This window comes from Girardinichthys multiradiatus, chromosome 2, assembly GCF_021462225.1.
Source record: "Girardinichthys multiradiatus isolate DD_20200921_A chromosome 2, DD_fGirMul_XY1, whole genome shotgun sequence".
Lineage (NCBI taxonomy): Eukaryota > Metazoa > Chordata > Actinopteri > Cyprinodontiformes > Goodeidae > Girardinichthys > Girardinichthys multiradiatus.
In genome coordinates this window covers 5,866,569-5,880,129 of record NC_061795.1, presented here as the reverse complement: position 1 = coordinate 5,880,129, position 13,561 = coordinate 5,866,569, and the positions used below count along the sequence as shown (strand labels likewise).

General features: G+C 38.3%; 2 protein-coding genes across 2 annotated transcripts in view; one reads left to right on the top strand and one right to left on the bottom strand.

The window, feature by feature from the left end:
• Window positions 1-1,390: 1,390 nt before the first annotated feature.
• On the bottom strand, window positions 1,391-5,719 carry bet1l (Bet1 golgi vesicular membrane trafficking protein-like). The gene is made up of 4 exons (XM_047381816.1): window positions 5,652-5,719; window positions 4,507-4,592; window positions 3,203-3,259; window positions 1,391-2,672 (listed from the first exon to the last, which is right to left on the bottom strand). Exons 1-4 carry the CDS (start codon window positions 5,668-5,670, stop codon window positions 2,505-2,507), a joined length of 330 nt encoding a protein of 109 aa, XP_047237772.1. The 5' UTR covers window positions 5,671-5,719; the 3' UTR covers window positions 1,391-2,504.
• Window positions 5,720-9,467: 3,748 nt separating this feature from the next.
• The window catches only part of LOC124859389 (plasma membrane calcium-transporting ATPase 1-like), a 74,202-nt gene continuing 70,108 nt past the window's right edge, over window positions 9,468-13,561 (top strand). Inside the window, exon 1 of the mRNA XM_047352147.1 lies at window positions 9,468-9,744. The gene's annotated coding sequence lies outside the window, so the exon portion shown is untranslated. The remainder of the gene's footprint in view (window positions 9,745-13,561) is intronic.

Genomic DNA, 13,561 nt, shown 5'->3' with positions numbered 1-13,561 from the left:
CCTAGTGTAAGTGAAATGGCCTGTTTTATTCTAAGAAGTTGAGTTTTCTTTCTCTTTCAGTAAGTAAAGGTGAATATTAGAATTTTACCAACAATTATGAAAATATATTTACATCATCAGAATACAATTAAACCAAACTATTTTCAGTAGAACTCCCAGAACCATGCTTAAAAGACCCGTTCTCACCACCAACTTTACAAGTGAACCTGTTTTTTATTTTTGTATTATAAATACATGGATATAAATGGGTCAGTTTCTAAAACAGCAGACTGGAACTTTGACCTCCCCTCAATGTCCAACTATTCATTTAATTAAACAACAAATATGATAAATTGGAACAGATTTGAATATTTTATGTTAATTTTCTGAATATAACTAAACGATCTGCAAGTGAACAGTGAGTAAATACTGTTCTTAATTTTAATAAAGAAACAAGCTTTTTCTGTAAACTCAGTGTGATAAGTTTTGCTTATTTATGGCAAAACGTAAAACAAAAAAACACGACGGTAGTTTTTTTTTTTTCCCATGAGCAAAGTGTTCAGGTGCCTAATGGGATGTTGGCAATCATTATGGGAGTTATGTAAATAACAACACTCAAATATATTATTCTAATTAAGACAATAAATAATAATACAAAAACAGGCAATAACTATCATACAGAAGCCGAAAGCGGTCACTCATGTATTATGTATGTAATAGCATTGCCTGTGGTGAGATGCTTTGTTCCCGAGTTTAAAAATCTGTATTTCTGTCTTCTATTCAGTTTAATCATTCAGAATCTCGGCGTTTCTGTATGAATGGACGGGCAAGGATGTTGCATTCAGGAAACATTCGTAAACTACAAAAAAAAAAAACTATATTAAATTGGCTACAACAAATATATCTGTTCCAATCAGAAAACTTCATCGTAGTCTTGCTCAAAAATAGCAAAATAAAATGATCAAAACAACCAACCAAAACAGTTTTTGATTTGTACCATAACCAGCAAAGAGGCTGGAATTCACTGGAGCATTTTTGTATTTAAATAGAATGGAGGAGAATATAATATGCATATTAGACATTAGAAAAATAAAATACCATCTGTAGCACATACTATAATAAATACATGATCAATTAAAGCATCTTCTGACATGTCAAACATCAAAGGTTGTTACTCATCAGGCCTACTGAGCAGATAGAAAAGGATATTTTAAAATGCTGTATTCTTTTAAATCTGTGCTTCAAACGTTTTTGGCATGTAACACTGTTTAGTCCTCTCATTTAAAAGGGCTAAGTAGCAGTACTTTTTATAGGTAAAAAGGAGTAAAACGTGGAGGCTTTCAATTAGCTACAATATTTCCTGCTTTGTTAAGATGCTGAAGGAATAAATTGAACAGAATGCAAACAACACTGAACTTTAAACAACTATAACTTTATAAGCTTCATAACATCTTCTTATTGCTGAATTCATCATCTTTTCATGACAAAACTACTTTTGGTATCCCAAGATAGTAAGATAATTATCCCACAATCATTACAAGACTATTTTTGTAATATAACTGTTGAAAAATCTGGCGGGAATGGCCAACGACGGCTTCCGTATGATCAGGTTGGTCAGATCTTAACTTTCAAAGCGACACATTATAAACATTTCATGCAGGTACCAACATTAAGTGTTGATTGAATGTACATTTGTTTGGACAGTCATTCCATCAATTCCTCTATGCATTCTTTCATAACAATATGAAGACAAAATTATTATTTGTAGTTGGTGCACAGCTTCCTGTTATGAAACATAATTTAGGATAAAATATGTTGATCCGGATTCGATCGATCCTTTCTCAGATCGGACAGATGCTGGAGGATCATAAAGTTTTGCTGCTCTGATTGTATCCCATGCTCGTGTGCTGTTGCTGTTATCACTTTGCCACACACGTTCAGTAATCTGGACTAACTCTTCCCCCTACCCTCCTCTCATGGCTTATGGGTATGGTTCCATGACCAGCACTATATAAATTCAGTCCATTTACTGCCTCCTGATGTGGATCAGAGGCATGACAGCGATAGGCCAACTTCAACTCCCCATTCTGTGTAGATGCCTCTCAGCTGATCACGAGGCGTAAAAGTCATACAGATCCCAGACTGAAAGTCTGATCTAATGAGGCTTTAGATAATTGCAGGTTGTCCGCCTTGGCGTGTTTGAATGAAGCCCTCTTAACTTTGCAGCACAGAGACAGCTCCATGTGGAAGAACACGCATGTTGATATGTTCCCTGGTTTAGTTTTTTTTTACTTTCTAAAGACTCCATATTCTTTTGAATAACACCACCACCTATAGTTACCCTGGTGAGATGGCAAATACCACTGGTACATTGGTTCAGCTAAACATACACATATATACATCCAGTTTCTTTTCTTAAAAAGGTATTCTCTTAGCATGAGGACCTTAGACATTACTGAAGCCTATCAGCCAGTGTTTCAGTTCCATGTCAGCATCGGTCCCTGGTTGATGATGTTCTCCAGAAATCAGCTCTGGATCCTGGAAACTAGGTAATAGAGAAGAAAGAAGACCAGGACCAGCCCCCCAGACACATAGCAGAGGAGGCGCCGATTGTCTTTGCCGGATCGGACCATTGTTGAAAACCGCTTCACACTGCCGCTTAACAGGCCCGTTGTACTCAGGAAGTTTGAGTCCTGAAAGACAGAAGAAAAAGATAATTCAAGCTTTGGTTTTGTCAATAAACACTTTTATTTAAGAGGTGTGGCGGAAGTGGTAAAGCTTTGTCCTGTAACCGGTGGGTTGCTGGTTCAAACCCCAGCTCTGTTTGTCTCAGTCATTGTGTCCTTAGGCAAGACACTTCACACACCTTGCCTGTTGATGGTGGTCAGAAGGCCGGTGGCGCCTGTGTATGGCAGCCTCACTTCTGTCAGTGTGTCCCAGGGCAGCTGTGGCTACAATGTATCTCACCACAGTCAGCGTGTGAATCTGTGCATGAATGGGTGGATGACTGACTGTAGTGTAAAGAGCTTTGGAGTCTCTGGGGACTTGATAAAGCACTATACCAGTATAAGCCATTTACCATTCAGTAGACCTACAAGGTCTGCAAGGGATTTAAATGTAAAAGAAAAAAAAAGGTCTAAACTATCTAAAAGGGAAATACAAAAAAAAATAATAAGATGCTTGCAACTTTTCTTTTAAAATATCAGAGGCAGGAAGGACTCACCATGTTGTCTAAGTAGTCGTTCTGATCCTCCGCCTCTCTGTCGATGTCATAAGCCAGCTGTCAGAGAAAGACTAAATTAGCATGAAAACTGTTTCTTATTTCAAACTCTAGTTCTATAGACACAGTAAAGCGTTCTACATTGCAAAGAAATAAACCTCTAAGTTTTGTGAAACTTTTTATTTAAAAACATACATCAGGTATGGGCATTAGCCACATGTATTGTTGATATGAACAGCGTGATTACCTGAAAGCTCATGATGCTCATGATGAACCCGTTCATTTAGATGCATGTCAGGGTAATTCTTACATCTTTTACTATTGTTCAGACATCAAGAAGCTTTTAAAATGAATACATTCTTGGGTTTTCTTCCAACAATATCACAGCACGTCTTCCACACTTTAAAGATTAGCGTAAACAACTTCACCCTAAATTATATTGTTATGTAATGTTTTGGAACTATCTCTCCCTGAAGATTTAAACAATAGCATTTAAAAATTGTACATTTTATTTGGATTTTATTGTAAAATGTGCGACAAACAGACATTTTCCAAGCTGTTCCCATTGATGTGGGCTGATGGCTGCTGATCAAATTTATTCAGGGCTTTTGAAATAAGCAAAGTTGCAGTGAACCATCCTCAACATGTTATCTTTTGCATCAGATTCTGCAGAGCAACATATTTCTTCATATTGTATCATAACACTAAGTCATAGTTAATCCGCAATCCCAAAGTACCCCCTTACTTCATTATTAAAAAAGGTTAGTGTGAATACTAATTGATTTGTTTCTTTCATTCATTCACATATTTGATAAAACCTATCACCATTAAATGTGCTGTCAGAAAACATATTCCAAATTGTTGCTACTTCTATATTTTATAAGTATTATTTATTGCGGATAATGATAATGATTCATTCTTTGTTTAAATAAAACAAATCTGCAACATTTTAGAAATCTTTGCCAGGTTAGTGGAAAAGTAATTTCTTTGAGAAAAAAAAGCAACCTCTGTGTTCAAGCTGAACTTGAAGTAATTGCAGGACTCAAATACTAGAAGACAGCAGGAAATATGTCCTTTAATTAAACCCTAAAACGTCAATATGCAATTGTTCTTAAAAGGGGCTGAAATTATGGTGGTGCATTCACCAACACTGTTTTACATGATGATAAGTAATCTTTCTTGTACATAAAGTGAACTGAAGTAGCACCTGTAACCAGAATCACGGAATAACAAGCGGGTTGACAGACAACCAGAAAATCACTGATAATCACACTGGTAGAAGAGAGCTCTTGTGGGTTGGTACTTACAGATTTCAGTCTGGAGACTTTACTGGCCAAATTGTCAGCCAGTCGTTTGTTTTCAGCATCCAGCATGTTGTCCACAGAGCCATGACCTGAAGACACACAGACAGAAAGGGTCAGAGGTGATACGAGTGTGTTAGATGTTTGAGAATTATTGGATCAATTACAGGTTGGTCCTGACATATTAAAACAGGAGCTTTTACTGAAAAACAAAAAAAAGCAAAGACTCAAATCATTTTTTAACAGTACAATCAGAAAGAGACTACATATGTAAGGCCTGCGGGCCAACAGAAGGTGTCTCCTATCTAATACAACATGAGGTCCTCCTTCACCTCAGCATCCCAACAGCAGTGTTCGGCCTCAAGCAAATTTAAATGGTAAATGGATGGACAAGGATGAAGACATTATCTACTAAATGCTGCCCCTAATATTATTTAGATATTTTACAAACTTTAAAATAAAACTCTAAATCTTTTTAAGGGCTGCAACTGACAATTATTTTGCTAATCGATTAGTCTGTCGACTCTTTTTTTTTTTTCTGATTAATCCAACAATAATCAGATAGCAAAATGTGCTTAATGGGAGAAATTACAGAATTTGAACCAGGAGAAGCTAAACCTACGCCACTTAAAGAGTTCTGGATAGAGCATATTTACAGACAAAGAAAGTTTTTTTTATCTTAAATGCAAAATGTTGATATTTTTGGGATGTTCTGGCTTAATAACTGCTCTGAGTGGGTTGTTCTTTCACCACATGACATGTTTTAGAAACTGTTTACTCCGATTATTACATTACTAAATTCACTCAGCATATGTGACTGATACATGATCCAAGCTGAACGCTTGGGTAGAAGCTAAACAATCGTTTGGCCTAAACTAGTGAGATACAGTAATGACACTTCTTCGCTAAATGCCATATAGTTATCAGGAGTTCAGTCCTGGTCGTTGTTTGAAACTCGGAAGGTTCTATAAGTTAAGGGCTAGTTTTGATGAATTAGCCATAAATGTAACCCCATCCACCCCACATGTGACATTCGAACAAAGTTACGACAAAATCTTCTAATTTAAAGTTGTAACAAGAGCTATTTAGCTACTACACATAACAAACTGCATAATCTGTGGAGGTGAATACGTGTCGAAAAAACAAACTACCTCTGTTCCAGTCCGCCATGTTGCTTGCTGACGTCACGATCAGTTGGTCAGATTCACGTGATCACCGTGTTTCTACAACAACACGGCCTCCATTTTGGGAGTGGCAGAAAAACATTGAGCATAACACCTCTCTCTTCAAAGACTGTGTTAGTTAATTACTTGACTTGTGATGGTCGGATTGATTCATCTTGTGTCACAGAAAGCTACCTGCAGCAACAGAATCATGTTAGTATGAATGAGTCAACTTCTTTTATTATTCCAATTTCACATCCCTCGAACCACTGGGCCACCATATTTCAGTCAGTTTTATTTATTAATCCTAGGCCAGTAAATGGCTACAACTCTTTTAAATAACCCTTGCTATTTCTCATCTAAATTACAAAGCACTACAACCACTTCTGTTTGCTGTTTTGTATTGTCCACCAAGCCCTTAATCTCAATTCTCAGATCTGTTTGTAGCACACTTCACAATGAAGGCTCAAATAAAATCAATTTTTTAACCCTATTGAAAAATGATAAAAAGAACAGTGTGTATTTGTATGTACATCCAATTTTTTAAATAGGTATAAAGAAAAGAAAAGGTTTTGTTTCCCAGCAAAGTAGCTGACTACTCAGACGGTAAGGTATTCATTGTGTTCATCAAAGAGACAGTCTGGGGAAAGACACTGTCGTTGTGATGGCTGGTTTTTGGAAATAGCGCTCTATAGCACTGACATGAAGGTAAAAGTCTAAACAGTTTGTGTCAAGGATGTGTGGGGTCTGCAGAAATGTTAGCTGCCCTTTTCCTAAACCTTGACCTACATAGAGGAAAGGTCAGCCCTGATAACCGCCTCTGCAGACCTAATTGTTTGTTTCAATCTGGGCCTGTCCTGTTTCATGAATGAACCAAACCACACAGAGATGGTTGTGCACAGGACATACTGAAGATGAAGAGCAGCTCCGGTGGAAGGTTGTTCAGTGTCATTGAGAATGGTAGGGGGAGGGAGTGTGGTGGGTGTTCTCCAGAGGTCCATCGTCTTCTCCACAGTCCACACTAGAGGACCAGCCAGTCCCCCTCCTGTCTGTATGCTGATTCGTAATTTTCCTGGGTCAGACCAATAACAGCGGCGTCATCTCCAAACTTAAGGAGTTTCACAGACTGATCCGCTGAGGTGTATTCATTTGTGTACGGAAAGAAGAGGAGTGGGGAAAGAACACAACCCTGGGGGCCGCAGGTGCTGATGGTTCTTGTGCCAGGGAAGATAATTCCCAGCCTCACCTGCTGCTGCTGCCAGTTAGTCAGCAAGCTGATGATCCCCTGAGAGGTGGAGGCCGGCACTGTGAGCTGGCTAAGCTTTTGTTAGAGGATGTCTAAGTTGATGATGCTGACTATATCATCTGCCAACCTGTTTGTCTGCTAAGCAAATTGTAAGTGGTCCAGCAGGGGAGTTGTGATGTCCTTCAGATGCTTTAACGTCAGTCGCTCAAAGAATGTCATGACCACATGCGTCAGGGCAACAGGTTTGTAGTCATTTAGTCCTATGATGGCAAGACCGACAACGTCATTTACCATTCTGATCATAATAAGGGGCTTAGGATGTAAGGATCCATCTTGTTGCTAGGTTTTTACATCATATTTTTGTCTGTGAACCCAGTAGTCATATTGGTCTGAATGATCAGTGCTAGTTGGATGAGAGCGGCAATCAATTATGAGTACAACATTGTTTAAGTTATTTTACTATTAATTTGATAAAACACACTCCTTATTTGTGTATCAGTTGTTTTTGGTGTAATTAAAGCTTATGTAGATGATGCATGGCGCTTAACGCAAATTAATAAAAGCACATGTGCATGATCCCCTCCTCTGGATGACAGTAGTGATCATTTCTGATTCACATATTTGTTGACTCATTGCTTAAAGTCGAATTTGACATCTACGCCTTAATGGTCCTACTGTCAACAACTACCTATAATAGCCTGCTGGGTGAGGAAACAAATCCTACTGATAGGATTATGCAATATGGTTAAATTTTATATTCCTCAGAAGTTGGAACTCAGATTTAAGAATGATCCCAGGTCCAATCATGTTCTAGTTACAAGATGGAAAACAGTGGAATTAGCAAACCAAGTGAGTGGACAAACTATTATTAGCATCACAAGTCAACAACAATGTATTTCTCTGGATCTTCCTGCATTCATTTACAAGAAGTACATGTTCACAAGCAGAAGTTTAACAGTACTGCTCATGCCTCTACCAAAGTGTATATGTACTGTTCATTGTTGCAACTTTGTTTTGAATAGACATTGGCTCCAAAGTCTTACCTCTTTGGCAAACATAACATTATTACACGAGACACAATCCAACAGAGAAGGTGTTAAACATATTATTTATTCAGCTATCACCACTTTTGCAAAAACAGCCATTTTGGATTTTAAATGTATGGGTCCATGAGGCTCTTATGGTTTACTTACCAATCACCTCGAAGTATTCCATTGGATTTCTTTTCAGCAAGAAACAACTGAATGTATAGCTTTTTTATTGTTGAATTGTTGTTTGTGAAATTCTTGCTTTATGTTTAAATGGAACATATATTTCTTCCAGTTTCTCTTGATCACACCATTCTTCATCAGGTACAGCATTATTATATTTAGTTTGGTGTACTGATTCAGGGCTGCGCGGTGGCGCAGTTGGTAGCACTGTTGCCATGCAGCAAGAAGATCCTGGGTTTGATTCCCGGCCAGGGGTCTTTCTGCGTGGAGTTTGCATGTTCTTCCTGTGCATGTGTGGGTTTTCACCGGGTAATCTGGCTTCCTCCCACAGTCCAAAGACATGCATGTTAGGTAAATTGGTCCCTCTAAATTGCCCTTAGGTGTATGAATGTGTGTTTGTGTGTTACCCTGTGATGGACTGGTGACCTGTCCAGGGTGTACCCTGCCTCTTCCCCATAGACTGCTGGAGATAGGCACCAGCTTCCCCATGACCACTATGGAATAAGTGGTAGACAATGACTGACTGACTGTACTGATAATATCTGACCACTGGGAGGCAGCACATAGACATGTGCCATGCACATATGGCCCATCAGGCCTGCTGAGTTCCAACTCTGAACCAGTTTACCCAGAGTCAACTCAGTGAGTCTGTCATGGTGAGCTGTCCTTCTGCAGATGAGGACAGTCATTAGGGTAGTAGTATGGAGATCATCATTTAATGTGGAGAGGAGAGGAAACATTAGACAACCTCAGAATATTTAAAACCACAACTAAACAGAAAAATGTGAAAGAGTAATATCCCTGTGTATATGTGTATGTGGCTTTGTGTCCAGTTAATCCCCCTGTATCACTGTGCTGTAATCCACCTGTGTGTGTTTGTGTGTGTTGTGCCATCTGACGTCAGCTTGCTCCTCTGGGTAGGTATTGAGGGGGGGTTGTGTGTAGCAGACAGAAGCAACTGAGAAGAAGAAGCACTATTGCAGCCACAGCACTGAAAACTGAACAGAGTGTGTCTCAGTGCTTCCTATGAGTTTAGACATCAATTGTATGCTGCTTGTAGTCTACTGTCTGCGTTGCATTTGAATAGTTGCCTTTTTTTAATTGCTTTGGTGTTGACATGCTCATCCCAGCTGTAGGAAACTTTCATGGCTGGCAGCAGACATATTGTTGCTGATGTGAGTAAATGCATCTCTGATATCGGCCTCTGACAGCAAGAGCTGCAACAGGTTTAACTGTTGCGTGCACAGACACCTGTGCATCCCTTTCAGCAGGAGGAGCTACAGGAGCAGCGACCATTTTTTCTGGAGCTCACTGAAGCCACAGATTGTCTAATTAGATTAAGCAAGGCTTTCCTCAGATAATCATTTAGCCAGCTCTGTTCTGTTTTGTGCGCTTTTTTTTTCTGTGTTCCTGCGATGGAGCACTGCACATGTCTGTCATCTTGCTGAAGGTCAGAATGAATTTCTTTTCAGTTTGATGAGTCAAGCTGTGCTTTGCAGAATGATGGTGCTTCTGCTGGGTTATGGACTGGTTCTGGAGCTGTGATTGTCACGCTGCTCAGAGTAATCGGACTGCCACTAATACCTGCTGCTGCTGCTAACTGGAGGCAATGGGGGAAGTTTGTGTAAGTAAAGCCTTTCTTCTTCTCAGGCTTGTAAAGAAGAAACAGCTTTTTTGTTATTTTCATCAGGTATAATTAGCTGTTGGTAGAGCTTCAATCAAAAGACATAAATGTGTTTTTATGTACTTTAACTGATCAACAAAGAATTTACCAAAATAAAATTTCCAATGATCTTAATGCAGTTTCTGCAGTGAGAAGTGTTACAGCTTTTTGGTTTCTGACATTGACATTTTTGTTTTGGAATTGCTGTTTGATAAAGCTATGGACAGTGACCAGTAGTTTTATCCACCAGTAGTTTTATCCACTAATTTGACAGACATGACTTGTGTTCAGTGTGGCTCAGTTTTTTTCCTTTCTCCTTCAGCCTTGAACAGGCTGCCTTTGCCTCGTTTAGATTAAGCCCGGCTGACTGATTGACACAGCAGCTTACAGTTGAAGCCAGCGAGGTCACAACCTGTGAGAAACAAACACAAAGGCGCTCAAAGTCAGACAGAGAACTAAGAATTAGACATGCACACATTCAGACTTTGTACATTTAAGTGCATTTTGTTCACTTTACCATGGAGCAATGATGGTTGAATATAAAATGACAGGTCTCATTTGTCCTAATCTGCTGTTTTACATATAAAGTGTTGTCTTTATAGTACCACAAACCTTGATTTATATGATGTTTATTAGGATTGTATGTGATAAAACAACACAAAGCAGTGAAAATTGGTAAAGTGAAAGGGAAATTAACATTTTTTAAACACGATACATAGATACTGGACATGAGAGATCTAAGTGTAAATGCAGTGTTTCAATACTTTATGAAACCATTCTTGCTGAAATTACAGTCAAGGTCTTCCAGCTTTGCAGTAGAGACAGAAGTTTTTGCCTATTGTTCTTAACAAAATTCAGACTAAAACAAGAGTGTCTGTAATCAGCAGCTTTCAGGTCTTGCCACATATTTGTAGTTGGATTTAGGGGTAGCTTTGAGTGTGTCAGCCTAAAACATGACTATGCTTTGATCTAAACCATTTAAACTAAACCATTCCATTTCATACAGGTAGATCACCTGTATATTTTCTTTTGTTTTTTTCAAGAATTGCTTTGTATTTAGCTCCATCCACCGCTATCCAAAAAGTTATAATTTTGGCCTTATTTGACCAGAGCACCTTCTTCCTTACATTTGCTCTGTCACCACATGGCTTGTGGTAAACTCTAAATAGGACTTCTTTTAACATGAGCTTTCTTCTCACCCCACCTCCACAGAATCCTGATTTGTATTGTGCACAACTGATAGGAGTAGTCTGGTCAACAGGGAAACTAATGTTCTCTAACAAATCCCTGAAGCCTTTATAGAAAATATAATATAGTAGGAGCCCACAGGATCTGGCATTATTTTTTGGGGTAATGCGTAGTGTCACCTGCAATCTATTATTTTTTTTATTTCCAGCTGACAAAATTAGAATGTGGAATCATTACTTTTATAGCAAGACAAAGCTTTAATTGCACAGTAAATGATGGAGATGCATTATTTAGTGATGTGATTCAAATATATTTTTAAATTCTCATACCATAATATGTTATTGCTATGAGGATTTTTGTATTTTAATGTGCTATTGTTTGAGGTCCAAAGACTTCTGAGTGAGACATTTCTCCCATCTTAAGGTTAGATGAAGTGGCTTTTAAACTTCAACTCACTACAAACATTTGGTGTGTGTGTGTGTTGGCTGCTGATTTGCTGCTCTTACTGATGTGATAAGGACTTTTGGAAAACAGAGGACACGTCAGTTCTGTGGTTTGGCTTAGACTAGAAGTTTCCATCTATGAGATGTCTGATCAGCGGTTCCTTAAGAATGTTTGAAAAGTTCACCATTTGTGTCTTAAATGTCCTGTCTGCTTTATTCCTACCATCCTGGAGAAAACGAGAATGTGTTTCCATTCCAGTGTGAAGGAGATTACTCCAAAACAGCCTCTTCTGCTGCATAAGATCAAGTCCAAGATGAAGTGCAGACACTTCCAGCCTGGAGAGACAGTGCTTTAAAACTAGAGCACACTGACAGTGGGTGACCCCTAGACGAGAGAAACTGAAGCCTTCTGCCAACCAGGGGCATTGTCTATATTACTGATTTCAGGGAGATCACTGGTCACTGTGAGATTCAAGGTCATGGATACTATTGGATGGACTAGAAACTGCTTTCACTTCCCTTTCTCCTTCGTCTCACACCCTTTGGGAGATAGATTGATTATTAGAAAAGACTTGGACATGGGGTTGAGAAAAATAAAATCAAAATGGAAAAGTGTTACAGCATTTAAAAGTTGAATTGGTTGAGTGATAAGTAGCTGGAGGTTCATTTATTATTCTAGTCCAATGGTGTCCATACCTTTTGTCAAATAGGCCAACATTTTCAAAAATACTCGCAGGCCAAAGGAATATTACACAAAAATCACAAAAAGGGTTTTGAGAATTGCTTTTACCTACTCAATGATCTAAAATTACAATATTAAATTAAACAAATAAAGCAGTCAGATATTTTGTAGGAAAGAGAATGCATAAATAAATGTTGATACAAACCTTTAAAAGGGTTTTGCACATTTTTTCTATTAAAAGAAAGGCATCCAATTTGTAAATTCTTTCAGGGTCGATAGAAAAAAAATAGAGAAAAGACTTTGGTCTCTTTTTCTTCGAAAACACTTGTTGTATTTAGCCAAGTTTAATAAATGAAATAAAAGCAGATTTGGTGCACCAATGTCTGCTTTTGAGTAAAAGTCACTAGATAGATGTTGTCTCTTTACTATAAAATGACAAAGAATGCAAAAAGCCTGGTTATTAAGAGACAAACATTTGTTCCTAACATTTTCACTGTAAGAAGATTTTGATTTGTCGGTAATATTTTGTCCTAACTTAAAATCAAAAGTGTTCATCTGCATCAAAAGGGCCCTGGACTGCTCTTCAGACACCCCTGTTCTAGCCAAACCCAGTTTAATTTCTGATCAGTGAAACATTGTGTTTTTGTTATGTTTGTTTTGTTAGTCCAGTTTGTTGCTTATGTTTACTGTCAGTAAATACTTCTAAACATAGATTAGGTTGAAAAATACTACATTTCTATTTAGATTCAAGCTGTAGGTTGAGGTGATTTTCATGTTTGAGTTTATAGTGCTGAGAAATAGACTGATTCCAGTGCTTTATAAATGTATAATGATTGGTTGGATTCTTGGGTGTGGGCAGAGTCTGGGAAAATTGTGATTCGTCAGATTGACTTGCTTGACTTGGAAATGAAGTATCACAAATACAAATTTATAAATTATATTTCTGTGGGACTTGGGGCTCTTTAGAAGTTATAGTTTCAAAATAATTGCTGTTACTATTGTTTGTCTTAATATTGTTACAGCTCCTGCTGATAATACTTTAGGCGTAGAATGGCTGATGCCAGGAGTGGCCACGACAGCATAGCTACAGGTGCACGTAGCTGGCAAAAGCACGGGGTCACGCAGTGAGAGGCTATCTTGGTCCACTAGTCTGCGGCAGGGGCTCTCTAAATTGAACTCCAGGCTCTTACATCCGTTTGACCCGATGCAGGCAGTCTGATTTCGGGCAGCAGGTCTCTGCTTGCTCCCTGCTCCTTTAGGCCTACCTGGTGGTTCGCTTAGTCAATAGCTTTCATGTCCTGTGACCCAGTGACAAAAATAACACCAAATCATTCTACTAGATTACCCAGATGAGACACACTTATTTATACCTGATTTTTATGCTTTTTCAATTTTTTAAGAAGTTTTGTAATAAAAGTTCATGATTTTTTAAAATACATTGTGTGACCCACTTTCACTAAAGAAT